The 13,795-nt window shown below is 43.6% G+C and overlaps 1 protein-coding gene across 1 annotated transcript in view; it reads left to right on the forward strand.

Moving 5' to 3' along the window:
• Positions 1 to 13,795, forward strand: part of TRIM35 (tripartite motif containing 35) — a 19,041-nt gene that overhangs the window by 903 nt on the left and 4,343 nt on the right. Inside the window, exons 2-3 of the mRNA XM_006764765.2 lie at positions 10,636 to 10,731; positions 13,452 to 13,682. Of these exons, the coding sequence (XP_006764828.1) occupies positions 10,636 to 10,731; positions 13,452 to 13,682 (327 nt within the window). The remainder of the gene's footprint in view (positions 1 to 10,635; positions 10,732 to 13,451; positions 13,683 to 13,795) is intronic.

Raw genomic sequence — 13,795 nt, forward strand, 5'->3', positions numbered from 1 at the left:
TTGTCCTCATCAAAGCCGGTCCAAGGGGGCCTGAGATGGGAGAAGAGAGGCAAACAGGAAGTGTGTGGACTGGGGTGACACGAAGTTCTCAAGGCAGCCCCCACCCACGTATTGGGCGATGGATGCACCCTTTCTGCCAGCGGGGTGTGGCCCGTGCCTCTTCGAGAAGCACAGGTGTGGATAAAGCTCAGGGAACCTGGAGCTCGGCACCCGCAGGGGAGAGGTGCAGGAGCCCAGGGCCTGGCTGTGGATGTGGAGCTTTGAGATCCTCGGTGTTGGTCACCTGCTGCCCCAGCTGGCCCGTCCATTGTGTAGCTGTGGGGAGGCCGCTGGCCCTGGCCAGCTGGCTTATTCTGGATCCGCATCCCACTGCCTAGAGTGCCAGGGGCTATAAATACAGGAGCCACTTACAGGGCCAAACGAACACGGGGAATATTTTGGTGTCGGGAGGGAAAACGATCAGAAAATAAGGATTAGCCAACTCAGGAGTTTTCACTTTTTTTTTTTTTTTTATACCATAGCCCATAGTGAGAAATAGTTTCTCCATTATCACCCAGAACACTCATGTACTAATCATTAGTAGCTAATGTATCAGCTGAAACATAAGTTCTGTGAAAATGATCATTGTACTCTGGCATTTTATGTTGTATTTTTATTATTTTATTTTAAAAATTGTGCAGGGTGCGAAACACTAATTTATTTCGTCATCTATAATAATACATGGGTTAGACCCACAGTTTGGCAAGAACACGGGTTAGGTGGTAGGAAGCTGAATGTATTGAAAAGGAGGTGCTGCAAGAACCCCCTGCAGCCTTTTTTACAGACACTGTTTTAATTAGTTGGTTTTAATGACTTCCTTAAGAAATATCAAAAGTTGATTATTAAACATTGACATATGTAAAGTTTCATACACATTTTGACAAAGTTCAAGTGAAGGGGAATGTCATCAGTATGCACTGAACACTGATGTGGCTGGGGCTACCTTACTTGTTTAACAACAGTGCTTTTTCCCATTTCCACGGGCAGAGGTGCCAGGTCCTGATTTGGGGCAGCTAAAGTAAGTGCTGAGCAGTCTGGGGGTTGGGGTGAAGGTAGAGGATCAAGTCATGAGTAATCACAGCTCAGGAAGAGGGTCAGGGGTCAAGGCAAAGGGTACCAAGGTAAAACCCCCAGGTCTGGACTAAGCCAGATTCAAGATCAGTGAGCCAGACACCGGGAAGTATATATGATCTGACAATTTTCTATTTATTCAGCAGATGCCTGGTATTGCTGGGCCCTGGGGACAATACTGACACGAGATAAATAATTTATATCTTCTAGGATCTTCAAGCAGAGACCAGAGGAATAAGGAAGTGTTAGCCAGGTGAAGAGGGTAAGGGAGGGGCAGCAGCAATGTGTAAGGGTCCAGAGCAGGGAGGCCTGCCTTTCGAAGCACCAGAAGCATTACAGAGTAATTAGAATGAGGATGGAGATACAAAAAGAGCCGGGAGGCCCCGAGCCTTGGCATTTATCCTAAAGACTAGAGGAAGCAGTCTGAGGGTTTTAAGCAGAGGAACGATGCTGTCAGATCCATGGGCACTCAGGGCAATGCCTGAGGGGGTCGGGAGTCTAGACCTGAAAGATCTGAGGAGCGTGCAAGCTACGTGTGCTCAGCCTAATGCAGGGTGGAGCTCATTCGTGTCTTAGACAACTGTGTATCAAGGGCCTGTTGTGTTCCGGGCCTCTTCTGGGTGTTGATGCTGCGGAGTTCACTAAGGCAGAGATCTCGCCCCATGGAGTCTCTTTGCAGTGGGGGAAGACAGACAGTAAATAGACAAATTGTAGTTCTGCATGATTGAAGTGGGTAGTGGTTGTCGGGGAGCAGTGTGGGAAGGCTGGAGAGGCCTGGCCCTGAGGGGGCCTCTCCATTGTGTGCTATGGGCACCTGAAAGCTTTCATAGAGGGATTTTGTGATGACATGTGTGCTTTAGAAAGATCCCTTTGACACCCATATGAAGAATTCGGCAAAAATAATCATATCAGCCAACATTTTGAGCATTTACTATGTGCCAGGTGCTCTTAAGTGTTTACCTGTCAACAATTTTAATCCTCACAAAAACCCTATGAGGTTGTGTATTAATACCCTGCTGGTGCTGCTGCTGCTGCTGTAATACGTTGCCACGAACGTTGTGTTTAACACAGCGCAGATGTATTATCTTACAAGTCTGGAGGTCAGAAGTGCTGAAGTCAAGGTGTTGGCAGGACGACATGCCTTGTGGAGGCTAGGAGAGGATTTACTGCCCTGCCTTGTCCAGCTTTTAGAGGCCCCTCCTCCATCTTTAAAGCATCATTCCAACTCCTGATTCTTGTTCCACTACCTTTCTAACTAACTCTGCTACCTCCATCTTACAAGGACCCTTGTAATTATATGGGGCCCACGCAGACAGTCCAGGATAATTACCCCATCTTAAAATCTGTAATTTAATCACACCTACAGGGTCCTTTTGCCATATAAGGTAACAGACTCACAGGTTTCAGGGATTAGGATTGGCAGCTCTGGGGAAACCATTCTTCAGCTTGCTACAGGTAGGTACTATCTCGTTTTAGACACAGAGACACTGAGCCTCAGACACATTGAGAAGCCTGTCCAACGTCACAGAGCAGCTACTGTGGAGTTCTCCTGGGCCTTGTTCAGCCCTCACTCTGGCCATGGGCTTTCAGAGAAGCTTCTCTGGTCTCAGGGTAAAGCTTTCCCCTCTGGTCCTCTGTTCCAGGAGCTGTGAAGGCAGCTGACTATGTGTGTGGGAACTTAGAGTCTTGAGGGGAGAACAACAACTCGCAGCGGGCTGATTGAGTGCCTACTATGTGCCAGGCACGGTGTGTCCACTAGAGGACAGGGCAGGCAGTCCTAACCCCTGCCTTCTTGGAGTCTGATAAGCATGACTGAATAAGCACGCTAACCGTTACATGGTTTCAGCCTGTGACATTCCTATCGCTGCTTCTAGGCCATTTGGCTGAGATCGAGTATAGTATCAGACTGTGACGTTCCTGGGCAGGACAATAGGATGTGTGGGCCGTTGTTCCAAGGAGGCCTGCTCTTGTCTGATGGGCATGGGGGAAAGTTTCTGAGGAAATGATTTCGCAGCAACCCAAGGACGTGCTGGATGAGGACTGAGGGCATGTGAGGGCTGGGATTTTGTCCTACGTGCCATGGGGTACGAAGGAAAGGACTGATGAGCTTTCAGAATGTGACATTGTTTAAACCAGAGCTTTGAAGTGCGTGTTGGATCTTTAGGGGACCTTACAAAGTCCTCTAGTATTTGTACACGTTCTTTTATTTTTTAATATATTTTTATTGATTCAGAGGAAGGGAGAAGAAGAGAGATAGAAACATCAATGATGAGAGAGAATCATTGATTGGCTGCCTCAACCAGCTAGAGCTGTAAACGTTCTTCTTGAGTCCGCAGGCCGACGCTCTATCCACTGAGCCAAACCAGTTAGGGCTCCACGTTCTTCTTAAAGGAACAAATAGACCAACAGTATGTCTTAAATTATCATTCCTTACATCCAAGCACAAAACTAGTGTGAATTCCTCTTGCTTATACCACATAGAGATAATAAAACCAAAATAAATTTACAGATTAAGTACAAATAAAACTAAAGTCAATACAATCCTAGTTAAAATATTAATTACAGGGCTATATTTTGTTGGAGCTAAAATGCTGTTTCTGGGTGGCTGTAAAGCCCCTTTTCCCTGTTCAAAGTGATGACTTGATTCACCAAAACTTCCTAAACTTCCAAAACTTCCCTGTTTGCTGAACTGAAACTTTCCTGGGATAAACTGGCCTTGTTTGGGTCTAATATATCCTTCACCTGTAAAGTGTATTTCTGCTTTTTATTAGGCCAAGACATTGTAAGAGTATAGCCTGGTATCAAGGCAGTTGTTAAGAAAATACAAACACTGGCACTGAAGTTAATAGGAACCTAAAGTGTGCGTCAGCACAGTTTATAAAGTGATTCACAATAGGCTTATCTTAGGGGTTTTTTTTTAGGTTGTCACTAAGTGAAACACTAATTTAAAACACTCATGGAAAACTTGCAAATCCCCCAAATACTTAGACCCAGAGCCACAGGGGCTGTAAGGAGATGATTACATTTGACTAATGAGAAAACAGAAACTGGGAGAAATACAGTGACTCATGCCAGTCACGGGGACTGAATGTAGAACACCTAGGATTAGAACTCAAGCTTCCCGAGTCCCCAGTCTAGCCTTCGCTCTGGTTTGCATCTCCAAAGCCACCCTGCCCTGAGCCTGCACCAAGTCCCAGGCCTCTGAACTGCCTTGTCAAGACCCCTTTCATTTCCATCCCATGGACTGACCTGATGGCCATCCTCTACCCTCCAGCCTCTTTCTCCTCCCACCCCTTTCCTTTCCAAGGTTACCTTCTTAGAATCAATCTGACCTGGGAGTATTCCAGGCACTTTTTTTTTTAGATTTTTTAAAAATATGTTTTTATTGATTTTAAAGAGGGGGGATAGAGAGATAGAAACATTGATGAGAGAGAAACATCAATTGACTGCCTCCTGTATGCCCCCTATCTGGGTTTGAGCCTGAAATCTGGGTATATGCCCTGACTGGGAATCAATCCTGTGACCTCTTGGTTCATGGGTCATTGCTCAACCACTGAGCAACACCGGCCAGGCCAAGCACTTCTTAAGTCTTACCCTTACAATTCTTTCCCCTTGTTTCCTAGCTGTTCACCTCCATCCCACATCCTCTCCAACCCTCACGGGCCAGGCCCTGCCAGATCCAAGTGACACTGCAGGATGTTCATTTCCTACTGGCGAGGCATGTGCCGGGGGACAGAATGGGGTCTTACTGAACACTGCTCATGAAGGCTCCTGGGGTACAGGGCCCCCAGCAATAGGTACTTAGTAGACACCTGCTTCTTAGGGCTGAACTCCATGGGAGAGGAAGAATGGGAAGACTAGGTTGGAGTTGGATAAGAAAGGGATCTGTTATCTCAGGTGCATTTGTGTTACCCATTTAGGATAAGAAGCCTGGAGGGGGGTAAGCGAAGTGGGTGAAGGTGGCCCAGAGGTACAAACTTAATGTACATAAGTCATAGAATGTAATGTACATCATGGTAACTATTATTAATAATACTGTACTGCATATTTGAAATTGCTAAGAGAGTAAATCTTAAAAGTTTTCATCACAAGAAAATTTTATAACTATGGTGATGGATATTAACTGTTGTGGAGATCATTTTGTAATATATTCAGATATCAAGTCATTATGTTGTATAACTGAAACTAACATAATTTGTGAATTATATCTCAATTAATAAATGAAGAAACCTGGAAAATAACCAGTAAGAGAGGTAAGTTACCTGGCAGTAAGTGGTACTTAATAGTAGTCAGAACTAACACATGCCTGGGGCACTCTTGTAAGCACTTGCATGGACTGACTTGTTGGATCTTCACAGCCATTCTATGAGCTAGCTAGATAGTATTCTCACCCCAGAGACGCAGAGAAGTTAAGAAACTTGCTCAAGGTCACTCACTAATAAGTGGAGGAGCTGGGATTTGAATCTGGGCGGCCAGGTGCCATGCCAGAGCTCTTAGCTACTACAGCAAACTGCCTGAAATCAAATGTTTGAAATAGATAGGAAAAAAGGCATGAACTAGAGGCAGATGGTAGGAAACCCTGGTGATGGACCAGTAAACATAAACAGAGGAAACTACACTCATCATTTTCATGGGAAAATTTGAGAGACCATAGAAACTTGCATGCTTTCATCTTGAAGTTGAGGAGCCTAACAGCCACAGAGAGAGAAGTTTTCACCAGTGATTAGTGACAAAAACAAGGGTGCATATCAGTTTTTCTAGCTTCCAATCCAGGAGGTGATGTGTCATAGTAGAGAGAACATGGGTGTTCAGTGCACTGATTGACTAGGCAAGTAGTTAGTTTTGCGTCTACTTTGTGCTAAGACCTGGGGATATGCAGTAGGCAAAACAGTCTCTACCCCTGCAGAGCAAGCCTTCACTCCTGCAAGCGTGTATTGAGCGCCATTCTGGTAGGTTGAGAGGACATGGTGTTAGGACTTGCCCCCAGGAAGCCTGCAGTCTTTCCAAGAGCATGAGGTGATTATCCAGAGTAGTGAGTGGGGTGATAGAGTGTACCCGGGAGCTGTGAGAGCCCACGGAGATGCATCTGAACTGTCCTGAGAGATCAGGTTGGCTTCCTGGAGGAAATGAAGAGTCCTGAGTTGTTTTCAAGGCTACGATGTGATAGTTGAGTGAAACAGTAGGGATAAGTCAGAAGCATATATAGGACCTCAGAGGACAGAAAACTTGGGTTGGGCCTGACAGCCCTAGCTTCAGACACGGCCCTAGCACTTTGATAACGTGCAAGGGTCCTGTGACAATCTTGGGAAATCATAGTTATTCTTTCTCTTACCAGCACCTTCACCGTTCCCACTTTCTGTTATAGCACCTGAGTTAACCGATATTTGGGTAAAACCATTTTGTAATATCCTTGATGTATTAAATATGCTATTGAAATTTGCTGCATAAGGAATCAAATTGTAATTTCTAAAATATCCATATAGGCTATATAATCACATTCTGAATCCTGTAGTGTAAATAAAAACTTCATATTTTCTGTGTATTTTGTTTTTTTAATTTTTTTTCTTTTATTTGTTTTTTTTAATTTTTTTTTCTTTTATTTGTTCTGTGTATTGATAACTAAATAATATTGAATGTTATAATTTGATGCCCAAATCAGAGCTCATTTGTTCTTTGGGGTTTGGGGCCTGGGTGACATTCCAGATGTGTCGTGGGCCACTCAGCCACCCAGGGCAGTGATAACTATTAGTCCAGATGGGCTTCACACTAGAGCCCTCATTAGTGACCCTGCAGTTTCTGCTCATTCAGGCATTTCGTGGGCTACCAGCAGGTAATTGGGTCCCTGAATGGTGGGTCCAGTTGTGATACAAGTATGTTAAAACTAGAATATCAAAAGCAAACATGAAAAGTATATGGTTTAGATTCATTTGAATTCATACTTTTAATGTATTTTCTAGGTTAACCACTAAATGCAGAGAAGGGGGAAAAGTGAAATAAAAATGCATAGTAAATTTTTCAAAAAGGCAAAAAGAAACAGAAAAAGAAATATTGAACAAGCAGAGCAAATAGCACAAGAATGTAAGTTTAAATGCAGATATATCAATAATTATGTTAAATATTCCAGTTCAGTGACAAAAGTTGTTAGACTAAATAGAAAACCAAAATCCAATTCTGTGCCACTTAAATATGACATAACAATTGATTAAAAATGTATTTGACAAAATTCAATATCCTTTTGGAATTAAAAGGAAAAAAAAAAACGGTGAACAAGGAATGGAAGGAAGTTCCTTAATCTTGATTAAGGGTATCTAACAAAAAGTGTATAACAAAAAATACGATATTTAATGGTGAAACATTGAAAGCTTTCTTATTGAGATTTTTTTTAAAAAAAGATAGGAATGCCCATTTTGACCAATTCAATTCAATTTTGTAATGGAGATCCTAGCTAATAAAGTAAATCAGGAATTATAAATAAGTTATAAGGTTTGAAAAGAGGAAAACAATACTGAAATAGGGTGTGGTGTTGTGGTTAAGAATGTGGCCTGTAGAATTGGACAGTTCTGAGTACAATTCCTGGTTCTGCTACAGTCTGTGTAATTTTGACAAGTTGCTTAGCTCCCCTGGGCCTATTTCCTCCTCTGCATAATAGGAATACAGGGACTACCTTACAGGAATGTAACAGGCTCAATAATAACTGCTTGCTGACAATAATAACATTTTTTGTTCATCTCACCAGCTGCATTAAAGCAGAAATCTCTAGGTGATTGAAAAGTGTGGGAAAGACGAGGGACTGTCACCCCCTCTTATCTATCTTCATTGTCCTACAACTCCCTAACTGTCAAGGTTGAAGGCCAGAGGGTCGGGCTGTGTTTGGGGGCAGCACAACACTAGGTAATGTGTGTGGGCAGTTGCTTCACTTCTATCATTCATAGTTATTTGGACAATCATAGAATTGTCCTCTTGAACTTTATCGCATGATTTTGTAACAATATAATGAAACAGGATGATATTTCAGTGGCTGTGTGGGACACTCATACTAATGTTATTTTGCTATTGAGGACACACACCACCTTAGTGTGTCAAACTACATTAAGTGGTGATATACTACAAAAAAAAAAAAAACAGTGCTTTAAAAAATCTATTAAGTATTCCCAAGAAGAACATAAAAATATCCAGAATGAAAAGAAAACAAAACCTGCAGAAAATGAAATCAGTCATTATCTTGTTTTCTGTAGCATAGCAGTTAAAAGAATGGGCTGTGGAGTAGGACAGATGGGCAAGTAGTTATCTGTTGCTGTGTAACAAATTACTGCAAAACATAGCCGCTTGAAACAAAAAATATATATATTATCTCATGGTTTCTGTGCGTCAGAAATGTGAGCATGACTTAGCTGCGTGCCTCTGCCTCAGGGTCTCATGCTGCTGCTATCAAGGTGTTGCCGAGGCCGCGTCTCAGCGGAAGGCTCAAGTAGGCCAAGACCCCCGTTTAGGCTCGCTGTGGGGGAGGGGGGACGCGGCTGGCGGGTTTCAGGTTGGTTGGAGACCACCTCAGTTCCTTGCCCCATGGGCTGCTCCATAGGCCAGATCAAGTAAGAGAGGGAGAGAAGGTGTGCACAGCCTTTTTGTCATCTCATCTCACAAGTGACATCCCATCACTTTTGCCACATTTGATTGGTTAGAAGCAAATCACTAGCTCTAGTCCGCAGGGGAGGGGTTTTTACCAGGGCATGAATACCAGGAGGTGGGGATCATTAGAGCCATTTTATAGGCTGCCTGCTTCATTCTGTCCTCTGGCCCCCACTGATTCCTATCCCTCCCCCATGCAGAATACACTCACCCCCTCGTAAGATCCCCATATGTCTCACCTCATCATAGTATCTGCTCAAAATCCAGAATCATCTCATTCAAATCAGGTCCAGGTGCGAATGAGGCTTTTGAAGACAAATCTCTGTTATCTATTGGTGTATAACATTGGTGTATCACCCCCAGATTTGATAGCTTAAAACAATAGACATCTCACAGGAGTGAGGGATCACTGGGGCCGTCTTAGGGGCTGCCTACCACCACTGTCTAGGTCAGCCGTGGGCAAACTACGGCCCGCAGGCTGGATTCGGCCCGTTTGAAATGAATAAAACTATTGAAAAAGAAGACCGTACCCTTTTATGTAATGATGTTTACTTTGAATTTATATTAGTTCACACAAACACTCCATCCATGCTTTTGTTCCGGCCCTCCGGTCCAGTTTAAGAACCCATTGTGGCCCTCGAGTCAAAAAGTTTGCCCACCCCTGGTCTAGGTTCACATTCTTATTCTGCCACATACTAGCTGTGTATCCTTGGGCTAATCACTTCCCCTTTCTTGTGCTTCACTTGTTTTCATCTTTAAAATGGGGCTAATAATAATACTTACCTAATAGAGATATGATGATTAAGTGACATAATTTGTAAAGTAATTAGCATAGTCCCTGGCAAATAGTAAATGTTCAATAAATGGTAGTCATTTATAATTAATGTTATTAGAATTGTTATTTTTCATTATTTTTTTTTCAAAGAAAAAAACTCGAGCCCTGGCCAGGTGGCTCAGTTGGTTGGAACGTGATCCTATACACCAAAAGGTTGTGTGTTCAATCCCCAGTCTGGGTGCATATGGGAGGCAACTAATCGGTGTTTCTCACATCGATGTTTCTCTCCCTTCCCCCGCCCCCCCTGAAGTCTGTGGAAACATATCCTCAGGTGAGGATTCAAAACAAAACAAAACAAATAAAAAACTTGAAAAGCTTTCTTAGAATGTAGAGAGAAAGAGATATAGAGAGAAGATGCTGGGCTCTGGATACAAAGGGTGAGAATTCAACCTAAAACTAGTCCCAGTGCTTCAAGGAGTCCAAGGAGATCAGAGCAGTGGTTAAAGTTTGAAAAACAAAAACTATTAAACAAAAAGGTGTTTGAATCTGCTAATTAAAGTATTTCACATGGTCAAGGCACAATTAGAATATTGGAATAAGGTTGGGATGTGCGAGACAGTTTAGATAAGGGCCCGTGGGAATAACTGGATGAACCCTGTAATTGGACCTGCTGATTAGTGACTGCAGGCCAGTCCAGTTTAGAAAGTCACAAAGGGAGGCTGTGGGCACATGGTCTTTACAGTCAAACACACAGCTCCAGATTCACGGCCGAGTCCGGACCAGCTGTAGGCCTGAGCAGGATGCATCCCCTCTCTGCTGTACTCTGACCAACTTGAGGGGGAATAGGTCCCTTGATTTTCTCAGCCCTGCCTCTGTACCTGTAGCAGGAATAAAGCAACGGTCGAGTTAGAGGATATCTGAGAGCCCTTTATGCTGTAAACATGGTTCAAGGTCAGGGCCATACTTCCTGCTGTTCCCTACAGTGTGTGGACGGGGTAGGTTCAGTAGTTATGGTTGAGCTGTACCCTTGTGGAAGTGGAACTCGAGTTGTAAATGTTTCGCCCTCCCAGTCTGGCCTCCACCCCTAACCTACCTCCTTGCCTCTCTCTCATTCTTCCCATCAGGCTAAGTGCAGGAACATGGAGCACTCGCTGCGGGAGAAAGCCAAGGCCTTCTGGGCCATGCGGCGCTCCTATGAGGCCATTGCCAAGCACAATCAGGTAAGTGAGTGCTCCCGCTGTGTGGAGCAGTGGGGCCACCTAAGGCCATCTTGGGGGTAGGTGAGGGGGCTGGCCCTGGTCATGGCTGTTGACACAGAGTCGGCCTTCCCCAGCCCTGACGGTCTAGTACAGCCATGCTCTCAGATTCTGATTATGGCTGTGCTGCCAGGCCCTCCTTAAATACCTGGGCCTGCCATGCCAGCAGCCACAGGACTGGCTTAAAAACCACCTGCACTATGGCTTCAGACTAACTTAAGCATGTGGCACACTTTTCCATCTACCTGAGTACTCAAGCCAGTGATGACCTGGGCTCATTAGTTATTACTCTTTCCGCTCACTCTCTATGTCCACTCCATCAGCAGTTCTGTCCCCGCTATCTCCAAAATACATCACAATCACATCCATCCTACACTCCGTATCCACTGCCACCGTCCCAGTCCAGGTCACTGTCTTTTCTCACTTGCCTTCCTACCTGAGCCCCATCCTTCCTTCACTCTTTTTGTTGTTGTTAATCCTCACCTGAGTATATTTTTTTCATTGATTTTCAGAGAGAGTGGAAGAGAGGGGGAGAAACAGAGAGAGAGTCATCAGTCGATTGGTTGCCTCCCGCACGTGCCCCACCCGGGGCCAGGGATCACGTCTGCATCTAAGGTATGTGCCCTTGACCAGAATTGAACCCAAGACCCTTCGGTCTGTGAGCCAGTGTTCTAACCACAGAGCAAACCAGCTAGGGCACTTCCTTTCACTCTTGTTCTACAGTCCACTCTCTGCAGAGTGACCTGCTCTTTTAGAAAATGCATCGATCGTGTCACTCCTCTCTTTATAATTGTCTAATGGCTTCCATGACCCACGATATAATCCAGACTCCTCACCGTGGCCTCCAAGGCCCTCATCCAACACCTTCCTGCCCCTCAGCTTCATCTCCTCTCAGGCTGGCCTGTGCTCAGTTCCAGGCACATTGGCCTTCTTCCTGTTCCTTAAATGAGCTAAGTCTTCTGGCTGTTTTTTTCCTGCCTGCTCTGTTTTTATCTTCCTGTGTGATAAGAATCATCCCAGATTCCACTCTCTCTTCCACTGTACATTATCGGACTTTTTAGCTTGATATTTCAATAGCGCTGTCTCACTTCCTTTGCGTTTCTTGGATTTTTACTAAGTTTGTAGATCCTTTCACAAGTATAATAGCCATTTGCATTTCTTGGAATATTTATATTTTCTCCTTGTGGATGCATAAGAGCACTTTGTATATTAAGAATAATATGTTCTTATATATATTTATATATGGGAAAATACTTTTCCTACTTTATCTTTTCTTTTTCAATGAAATATTTTCACTTTTTTTGGTCATTTTCACTTTTTTAGTGAACCATTTTATCATCAGATTGTCAGAGCCATAAACATATATTGAATTTTCAATCCAACGATATGGATTATTGCCCTAACTGGTTTGGCTCAATGGATAGAGCATCGGCCTGGGGACTCAAGGGTCCTAGGTTCGATTCCGGTGAAGGGCATGTACCTTGGTTGCAGGCACATACCCAATAGGGAGTGTGCAGGAGGCAGCTGATTGATGTTTCTCTCTCATCGATGTTTCTAACTCTCTATCCCTCTCCCTTCCTCTTTGTAAGAAATCAATAAAATATATTTTTTTAAAAAAAAGATATGGATTATTAACCTTCCATTGCTAGAGCGCACATTTTGAGGTGTTTTTCCGATAGTCATCATGAACTATACAATTTGTATATTTTAATCAATAAGTATTTACCTTTATTACTTTTTTAAAGCTTTTTGTGGTTATGATTAAGTATGCATATTATTCATGATTCCAGTTTTTATTTGTTTGTTGATTTAAGAGAGGGGGAGAGAGAAACATTGATTTGTTGTTCCACGTATTTATGTATTCGTTGGTTGATTCTTGTGTGTGCCCTGACTGTTGATTGATGCTGCAACCTTGGCATATCGGGATGACGCCCTAGCCAGCTGAATTACCCAGCCAGGGCAATGATTCTATTTTTAAATAAATATTTCCTGCTGCTCTTTTGGTAAGCCTCTTGATCAAACAAATTTGAAATCCTAAGATTGGAAAGCAATTAATTGTTTTTTTGTTTGTTTGTTTGTTTTTTTAATATATTTTATTGATTTTTTACAGAGAGGCAGGGAGAGGGATAGAGAGTTAGAAACATCGATGAGAGAGAAACATCGGCCAGCTGCCTCCTGCACACCCCCCACTGGGGATGTGCCCGCAACCAAGGTACATGCCCTTGACTGGAATCGAACCCGGGACCCTTCAGTCCGCAGGCCAACGCTCTAGCCACTGAGCCAAACCAGTCAGGGCGCAATTAATTGTTTTTAAATAGTTGCTATTTGCATCAATTCTTTTCTGTAACTCAGGATTTCTTTTGCTGTTGTGCAGCTTAAACAAGATACAGAATATTATATATTGAGGAAGTTACAAGACCACAGTTGTCATATATAAGCAGCAATTTCAGCTTTTAAAATATTAATCAAAAACAACTTCATTGTGCTGTTTGACTTATTTCAAATTTAAACTTGTAAATTTGTGATAAGAAAACTTCATCTATATTTTATCCATTTGGGTTCTGCATAGGTTTCTTTTGAAAGTCGAGTTCCTTTGCTAAAAATCTGAGTCACTGGGTTAGGTGACAGTTTAGGTTCCCTCCAGGGTCTGATCCTCTGTGCCTCCTTCCTGCTCTCTGTTGCAGGTGGAGGCTACCTGGCTGGAAAGGAGAATCCGGCAGGAGTTTGAAAAGCTTCGAGAGTTCTTAAGAGGGGAGGAGCAGGCCATCCTGGATGTCATGGCCGAGGAGGCGAGGCAGAAGCAGCATTTGGTGGAGGAGAAGATGAAGCAGCTCAAGAAAGACACAGAGACTCTAGCCCATGAGATTGAGCGGCTGCAGATGGAGATGAAGGAAGATGATATTTCTTTTCTCATGGTGAGGAGCTCATCATCTCAGTGACAGGGACCAGATGTTCAGGAACCAATGGGAGCCTGAGACCAGCAGCCCCGGGCAGCCCAATATGTTTTTATTGGAGGGAGGGAGGGAGG

This window comes from Myotis davidii, unplaced genomic scaffold (assembly GCF_000327345.1).
Source record: "Myotis davidii unplaced genomic scaffold, ASM32734v1 scaffold198, whole genome shotgun sequence".
Classification (NCBI taxonomy): Eukaryota; Metazoa; Chordata; class Mammalia; order Chiroptera; family Vespertilionidae; genus Myotis; species Myotis davidii.